Below are 9,606 nucleotides of genomic sequence, written 5' to 3'. Positions count from 1 at the left end.
TAAATTAGACTGAAGAGTTTCTATACATTGGACTGATGAAATTGTATACATGGGACTGATAAGATTGTATACATGAGACTGATGAGACTGTATAAATGGGACTGACGAGATTGTATACATGGGACTGAGGAGCTTATATGCATGCGGTTGATGAGTTATATTCATATATATTTCCTTTGCATTGTGGACATATCATGTACAAAATTTTGATCTTATGTTATCCACCATTCATATTTGCTTTAGTAATACTAGAATCACCGGCGGACACTATTTAGCAAAAACAATATAATTGTATTATTTTTAGGAGTTTGTATCATTTTTCACTCCGTATGTAGATTCAATGTTCCACGCAAGTTTGTAAACATTCAAGGATTTAAACATTTTAATTTTTATTTTACTTTTCGAAATCGGCTTTTGTGTGGTGCCGATTTATTAAAGTATGCTAAATACAGATTAATAACCATAGCTAACGAAATACAGTAGTTAAAAGATTATGACACTATATACAAATGCCTTTGTGCTATATAACTAAATTGATCAAATTTGCACATGTCGAACACTAATGTGCCCTATATTTAAATATGCATTTACTGAGTGTATAAACCTGCATTTCTAAAAGTACGTCAGACTATATCACACACTGACCAATAGCTGAATCAAATGTTCATTTTCATCAACAGTTCCAAAAAGATATGACAAACTCCACCCCAGGGACGTCATTTCAACTGTTTTCAGTGTGTGTGGGGGTGGGGGGGGTGGGGGTGGGGCAAAATTGACGGGCTTGTTCATTTTCGTATATAGGCTACAGCAATTTTACAGCACATGCAAATTCGGGGGGGGGGGGGCTTATTCCCCCCCCCCCCCAATAACGTCCCTGCCCAACCCCTCCTTCATTTCAATTAACCAGGGCTATCCACCACTTCAACATCCTTGTTTAATTCCCTGATTAAGCAAGCCAATCCTGATTTGTTGTTTGTTTAAGTTTCCACATTTAGGATTTATTTTGTGGATTGATTGCACGTTTAACTGTTTTCGCAAATGGGGGACGGGGCTATTTTTAACAACACATATTGATCTATACAACTTTTCACTGTCCCCTTCAACGATCGTTCTTCATGCCCAGTTCTCTTCTCAATAAGATCTGATGAGAGAATAATAAATAAGTTTTTTAAAAAAAACTGCTGATAACGGCTTAAAATCACTGGAATGCAAATATGAACGTTAAAAATTTATATAACGTGTTTGTTTTTCATTTTTTTAAAAATCATTTTTGTCATTATTTCTTTTGTTCACTCTTGTTTCTTTTCATCTTTTGAAAGTAAACATTTAAAGCGACGGTTATGCTTGGCTTGACCACACCATGACCCTAATTGTTTTTATTATCTGACTTTTGAGATGGTCCCCAGTATTTATTATTGAGTAATGAATGACCCTCCAGGCATATAACAGGTAAGTGGAATGCAAGTGGAGGCGTTAGACTGACCAATACGCTAGACATAACACTGTATTTACAGCGCGTACAAACAGAACTGTGGCCAGTTTAAAAGTGATTTTGCAAGAGAAGGCACTACAAGATTTGATTGGGTGTCACCAAGACCTGCACTGTGCAAGTCCTTTCTTCCTACTGACTGCCCTTGGAAGTAATGTTTGCAATCATGGAAAGTAACAGCAAAGCCATTTGCGAGGACAATGAAAACCTGGAAATGCAGGATTTCAATGGGCACAAACCCACGAACGTGTATGACGAGTATGTTATCATAGAACTTGCTGATGTTTTCGAGTTAACCAAAACAGGTATCGCAACTTTCGTTACTTCGTTAATTGATAATACGAGTTTTATGTTACTTTATATTGCATTGTATTAGGCTGCATGTTGCATTTTTAAAAGTCCCTGTTTCCTTTACCATTAGGCAATCATGCTGATGTATTGTTAAACGTGAATACATAATTTTTCCCTACTACAGTAGAAACATCTTGCTTGGCACATGTTCATTCGTCAATCCAGCTGCCAGTCAATCCCAAGGCTAGTTCATTATAGTACGAATTTGACTAAGTAGTCTATGGTGAGACCCACAAGGTTAGTTTTGTTTTGTCTGAATGTTGCCTGTGTTCGCTGTCATTGACCGACATTTTGTTTTCGGAAGATCAAACCACTACCGCACTTGCACCTATGTACGCATGCGTGTACATTAACTACGCGGATTGCATATTTCGGCCATTACAGCTTTGGTCCATACAAATTTAATTAGATATCGTGACGGCCACGGAATCGTTGTTTGATAGATTAGGTCATTACGACTTTAATTTGAATTAACTGTCATGGTCGGCACAGACAATCCAACAATATCGGTTTCTGCAAAAGTTTGTATTTTTGTTTTTATCTTTACCTTTCTAAATGGCACACAATGCCCGTTTGTGGAAAGCGCATGTTTACTTCTTGAAATATTCCAGAAAAGATTGTTTTCGAAATTTAAACGTGAGGAAAACTGTTATTAGTAAATAAAAAATAATGAAAAAATATTACAATTATATCGGCCTTTTATGCTTCTTACTAACTTGCTTCAATGACAATGTCCCTGCGTCAAAAATTTATTAACACAGGAATTGGTAATGACCACTGTGTCCAGTGTTCTAAAACATGCAGTTGCTTTTAATTCTTGCAACTTATGTCAACCAAGAAATTGTAAATCAGGTATGTTACAAGAGGTTTTTTTGGTACAAAATGACATTTCCAATATCTTTTGCTGAACGATGACTTTGTTTTATAACTTAATAGGTAGACAAAACTGTTTAAAAAGCATTGGTCAAACATTTAAACATTTTGTCTTTATTTTTTGAATGGTCAAGGAAGGAAAATTGTCTGGTTATCTTCAAGATTTAAAACAATTATTGCAGCTTTTATCGGCAGGTGCTGGTTTTGATAGGATGATCACCTGGTAGAATATTAATAAAGCGGAAATAATAAATACGGCAATAGATGGCTTTTTCCTTTTAACTTTGGCAGGCGTGGTTCCAGGAATTTCGAACATTGGCGCGCATTATTCTTTGTTACGAAAATGTAAAACAAACAACACTACGTCTTTACTAAAAAAATATCCTGCATACTCAGTAATTTGTATCAAATTTAGAAGAATTTAATAAACATATTATAATTAACATATTCTGTTCATTTCAGCATACTGCTCAGTGTCCTTTACTGTTTATTTATATCTTACGTCCAATGGGGGGGGGGAGGGGGCATCTGGATTCCAACTCAGCTGTATGCCATCGTGATCGTCTAGGCTCATTTCCTCAGATACCATGCCCATGTTCACTACATCACTTCCACAGCTTCAACTTCAACATGGAGGTGCATGGTTTTTGCAAATTTTCAAATTTGTCGTTCATTCTTTGGATTATAGTCGCAGATCAAATGTAATGCATGTACGACCCCTTTAATGGCAAGCGTTTGCTTGCTACTTAATTAGAACGTTTAGCCACTATGCTAATACCTCCCTATCAAGCCACTATGCTAATACCTCCCTGTCAAGCCACTATGCTAATACCGCCCTATCAAGCCGCGAGAAAAGGGCGCGCATACTGTCTACGTACGTAGTCTTGTCTGTTCGCCTCTGCCTGCCGTCATTCACGCTTTATAAGTAGCTTCCCATTTTTAGTGGGGCGGTCCATAACCAAACGACAAACAGGTGTGACAGCAAAATACGATTTCCTACTGTTAATTATTTTTCATGTACTATGCGTATTCACCCTCCCCTCCCCCAAAGATGGAGCAAGTGCTGTTGGTTTCAAGTAGCCGGTACATTTAGTTATCTCAATTTCGATTTCGCGACAGTCGGTTCGTTTAGCAGCATTCCAATCATTGTCTTTTCAGGCGCTCGTCTTTTTACTCCAATAATCGTAAAATACAAAGTGGTCCAAAACATAGTTGAGTTTTGGTTGTTTGTGGATGTATTTTAGTTATAAAAGCTGTTATTTCCCCACCCTTTCTTGGTTTTTGATAAAAACTGTCCATATTGTTGGTTTCCGTTTTGTCTTTCCATCATGTGTTCATGTCTAAAATAAATTACCGAAACTTTCCGGACAAATCTTGCAAAATATCCGGTATGTAAATTTGATTTTATTACGATATTTATACATATAATGCATTTATGAAATTATAATTATACTTTATTTGAAAGTGATAACAAGAAAATAAACGTTAATAGAAAAAAATCAAGTAAAAGTATCAGTACATGTAAAAATATACACAAGTTTGTAATGAGTTATATGATTGACCTTAAGAAAATCTGTATAAAAAAATCAATATTAATCAAGTAAAAGATATTTTTGTTGATGCGAAAGAGTAATATGATTTCATGACTACATATAGTGGTGTTTGCTATCAATGGGATGAAGAGGCCATATGTAAATTACATTTATGTTTCGGGTTTGCTGAGTAAGAACACATAATGTTGGAGTAAAGGTTCTACAGACAGTTATAAATTTGTCCAAAACCAGTACTTGTTAAAATGTTACGCAAACCGTTCATTCTGCAGATTGGCGACGCCATAAATGGAAGCATTTTTTTTTAAATCAATAGGATGAGTTTCAGAGTAGCACCAACATGGGATGGAGTAATTTTCCTGACTGACTTAATGAAGGCATGTTTTTCGCGGAGTACTTTTGTTGTCTCACCACTTCGTTGTTTGAAGAGTCAATATGCCAAATTTAGTGTTGTGCTCGTGGGAGAAGCTGCAGAAAATGGCAAGTTCCTTTTGTACTGGTTTCCAAAGAAATTTAAGGGGGTGGGTTAAAGGACTTATTTAGGGATGAAATACTTTATGAAATGCAAACACATCGGTGTTCTTGGCACCATGTATACGGCAACCGTTGGTGCCCCAATTAAGCGAAAACTAGTAAAAGAAAAACACCCAAAGATGTATGGCCATCTTCGCTAGCCAGTGTTCCGATATGATAAGATAGGTTTATCGTATCGGAACCTTTGCTAGCGAAGATGAAACGTGACCAGTAAACCCTGAGTAAAAATCTTCTTTTCTGGTTAAACCACTCCTGAAACTTCATGAACTTAGCTTCTCACGTGTCACAAAATTGTAATCATTTATCTTGATTAGATGAGAGGTTTGCAATGTAACCCATTACATGAAGATAAAAAGCCATTTGCACGGGTTGATTTCGTCAAGGGGTTTAACATCTTTAGTTTTCCATTGTTAATAACTCGTCTATTTCTACTCCAGATTCTAATATCCTATTTGAGGCCTCTTCATGATTATCAACAATACACTGCTAACTGACCGTACAAGTCGACCCACAAAAGGTCTGCATGAACCTGTATACGGACAATTTGCTATAGGGTATCAGCAAATATTGACCTAGAACTTGACACAGTAAACCCTCTACTGTGTCAAGCGATATCAAAAATAGGAGCCTGTACAATATTATCCTGTACAAGAAATTTATAGGAAATTTGTTGTTACAAATATTTGTTGTTTACGCCAAAACTCTTATTACAATTTTTTTTCTTCAGTTTTTTTAAACAAAGCTTAAGGACATAGATGCAGTATATTTTGCAGTATACCCTTTGGATCAAAATTAGAAACATGGAAACAACTTAGTGAGATCCTGTTATCGTTGGGTTAGTATATATACCACCGGAAGGTTGTAAGGTTCAGAGTATACCCTATTTGCCGCGTTTAAGTCGATGCGGAGTACAAGTCAGATTTACAAAATTTTCTATCCTTCATCCATCTATTAAGTCGATGCTGAGGATAAGATGAGCCCAGATCAAAACATCAGCTTCATTTTTTTCTCACTTTGTTCCACACAGCATCTCGAATTTGAATTTTATACTATCTGTAACTCAGTAGATTTTCAGGTCAGCATAATTACATGTTGATAAAAGTATCCGATTTGCTTCACATGAAGTACTTTAAAGACTGACATATTCTTAGCTCCATTTGGTGAAGCTGACCTACAAATTTACTGAGTTACAGATAGAATAAAATTCGCGCTGCATTGTGGAATTAAACTTGTAACTTCCGGTTTCATGAATATTAATGGTATCACCGTATGCTATTTCAAATTAAAAGCAATAGGGAAGTTGCTTCACTGATGCTAAAATGCTTTTTGTCACATGTTTCGTTTTGAAGAGAGAGAGAGAGAGAGAGGAGCATGAGTATTCAATTGCATTTTTCTTCTTTGTGATACAAATAAAATATGCCCGATATGAGAGAGAGACCCCCAAGACATTTCGACTTAAAAAAAATCCCAAGATATTTCGACCCAAAGTAATTTGACCCCAAGGCATTCATTTTTAAAACAATAATTAGTGTGAAGTATCGAATTTTGAAGTACAGAAAATTTAAAGTTGAATATATTTAGCAATTAAAGTTATCGCAGTTAAGCCAGGAAAGTCTTTGTGAAGGGTCTCTCTGAACCTTCGTCTTTCATCTCCCCCCATGTCAGTGTAAACTTCAAAGGAACAATATTTCTGACCCAGTGAGATTGACTGGGGTATCTTAAAACGGTCTTTAGAAGTAAACATTTGAGCTACCAAACCTAGCCGCTTGGTAGGAACCTATGTCCACTTATCATATTTTCAAAGGAAAATTGTCACACACTGTCATACACAGATTTTGAGCTGTCTAAATCTGATGAAAGAATTTATTTCTTTGGAAAAGATTAGGGACCCTTGCCTGCGATTGGGTAGAATAAATTAGGGCGTACACTTTAGAACAACCTGACTTTAAAGTGACTACCTTAGTGTAAATTCTTTAGTCTGAAATTTTCCTAGAAGAGGAAACTTTGTCTCGACTCCGTGGAAGCCTAAAGATTAGCGCTTTCCTCGTGAAACAAGAAAGGGGACCAGTTGGTCGTCGCGTAAAAAGAAAGGCACGTTTAGTGCTTAGACGCTCAAGTCCTGAAGGAAAGAAACAAAAGAAAGAAAAACAGCGACGAGGAACAGCTTTTGGAGAGAAGGACGAGACAGTCCGAAGACAGGAGTACGGAAAGAAACAAAAAAGGACGATGTGAGAGTAAAAGGACCAGGAAGTCCATGAAGGGGCAGAACCTGGAGTTTTGGAAGGATGAAATAGGAGACGTTGAGATACGGTCAAAGTGAATGAAGGTGACGCAATCAGTCGTGGACATTGAGCTCTTTCACCTCTCGTTATGATGATGTAATAAATCCAAATTGGACACACCTGTTAAATTCTACTTATATAATCTAACTTGGATTTGAACTACTGTTTTAATTTGTTCTGATTAAATTTGTTATTATCGTGTCAAAGGGGGCTCGTATTGTTTTATTTCTTACCGAGTTCTCTGTTGAAATTCCATTCTTCTTTCACTCCCGCCAGGCTATAATATCGAGGCAGGTCATCCTCTGGATAACGCAGCCAAACCCAATTAACCACCCCTCTTTATAAGAGGGGGACGTTACAATTAGCATATTGCTAATGTCTATTCCCATTAAATACGGGTTGTTCATTGATGTCTGCAATTAATGAAGAGACTGACTTGTCAGCAATTAATTATAATTGAAGTCACTTTTTGAATTGATAAATGCAAGCTAATAATAATGAAAGAAATCAAATGTACCACATACTGTAAATTTGTATAAAAGAACCGAAAAGTTTTAAAACAAAAATTAGCACATTGCTAGTGGTCATACCCACTAATCACATGGTTATTCATCGTCTGCAATTACAGTACTGAGGCCTTTAATCCTTGGTTATTCATTGTCTGCAATTACAGTACTGAGGCCTTTAATCCTTGGTTATTCATCGCCTGCAATTACAGTACTGAGGCCTTTAATCCTTGGTTATTCATCGTCTGCAATTACAGTACTGAGGCCTTTAATCCTTGGTTATTCATTGTCTGCAATTACAATACTGAGGCCTTTAATCCTTGGTTATTCATTGTCTGCAATTACAGTACTGAGTCCTTTAATCCTTGGTTATTCATTGTCTGCAATTACAATACTGAGGCCTTTAATCCTTGGTTATTACTTTTGATAGTCGTAATCAAAACAGACCGCTAAGTCGCCGAAGAAATATGTTAACATTATATTTAAAGGTGTTTAGTATATTTTCGTGTAAATTTAGATTAATTTATATTAAATATAGCTTATATTGTGTCATTTGTGTTATAATCGAAATTCACTATGTTTTTAAACTAATTTAAATATTTATATATTTTCATGGCGATTGAAAATTTATTTTCATTGTTTGGCATAATCTGTTTTAATTTGTTATTCTGCTAAATATAATGCACTTAAACACTCGCGGAGAGAGAGGTCAACTTAACCTGCCACTGCATTTTACATATATTTACTTCAGGAGAAATTTATGCGTTCTTGAATTCTGCTAGGCGTAAAACGTTTATAATGCAGCGCCTCTGGTAAAACTGCATACATCTTTTCCCCATCAGACTAGAATAATAAAATTGCAATATAACAAGTGATTGAAGGACACAGTAAGATGAAGGCTAGTACAAAAATGGTTTCTTGATGAAAAAGACAAACAACAATATTCCAAATCGTACGTTGTATTAAATACGTGAAGGAAACATGCAACGGCGTAGCAAACGATGCCACGCTATTTAGAAGAAGAAAAAAGAAAAAATCAGAATTGCTATATGCATTTTTGTTTTCGGATAAATAAAAGAAAATAAAACCAGTGCTCAAGCTAGTGTTAACAAAATAGTGATAGTAAAGTAATGTGATTAATTAATTTGCCTTGTCCGTCAGTTGACGTGCGGTATATGCAGTGTAACGTGTCAGTAATTTTGAGGAGGATGTGACGCCTTACTGGTACTCTTCCCACGCTGACACACCGATAATATTCTCGCCTGCATTTTTTTTTGTTGGTATGTTTGTCTCTGGTCTCTTTTCTAATTTTCTTTTCGGATACCAATTGGGTCTGCGTAAGAATTGCAGTGGCTTCCACATAACAACAGGCAAACTGGCACATAGATCGGCTTTTGATCATACGAAGCCAACCCTCTACATCGTTTGCGGTTTGAACAAATCTTCGGAAGACAGTCCATGATAAGACTGGGAATGTTGTGTTTGTAATTCAGGTCAACTCTACATAGCCGTGTAACTGGGGAATCCTCGTAGACTATTCCTTAAGACGGCTGAAGGCATGGAAATGTTAGTGTCATCACCTTAAAACGAGGGACATAACGAATGCAACTTAAAAAATATAAAACACATTATAAGTTTTGTAAAAGTGAGGTAATCTAAAAAAAAAGCAACAAAGGAGATAATACATGAAAAGTTGCTAAATCTATGACAAACGTATTATCCAAAGATAATCACTGTCATCATGGCAATACCTGAAATGAAATATGTAACGGCTTGAAATATGGATGAAATATCTATTTATATGATAACAATTTATATGATTCTGGTGTTATGTTCTTACTGGGATGTGTAGCTTTGGGTACAAAACGCCAGCACGTGTTCTCGGCGGATTATCATAAGATATTCACTGTAATCAAGACAATACCTGACATCAAAATATGTAATAGTTTGAAATATGTAGGAACTATTTTTTCATATCATCTTGGTGTTTGCACTTCGATGTGTGCAATAAACAACCATAG

At 36.1% G+C, this 9,606-nt stretch overlaps 1 protein-coding gene across 1 annotated transcript in view; it reads left to right on the top strand.

Annotated features, from left to right (window-relative positions):
• Positions 1-1,544: 1,544 nt before the first annotated feature.
• The window catches only part of LOC149796265 (uncharacterized), a 49,703-nt gene continuing 41,641 nt past the window's right edge, over positions 1,545-9,606 (top strand). The window contains exon 1 of the mRNA XM_089960187.1: positions 1,545-1,794. Coding sequence (XP_089816313.1) covers positions 1,644-1,794 — 151 coding nt within the window. The 5' untranslated portion in view covers positions 1,545-1,643. The remainder of the gene's footprint in view (positions 1,795-9,606) is intronic.

This window comes from Sinohyriopsis cumingii, chromosome 6 (assembly GCF_028554795.1).
Source record: "Sinohyriopsis cumingii isolate HCF-2022 chromosome 6, ASM2855479v2, whole genome shotgun sequence".
In the NCBI taxonomy this organism is placed as follows: Eukaryota; Metazoa; Mollusca; class Bivalvia; order Unionida; family Unionidae; genus Sinohyriopsis; species Sinohyriopsis cumingii.
The sequence above is the reverse complement of the archived record's forward strand: the minus strand, read 5'-3'. Positions and strand labels throughout refer to the sequence as shown.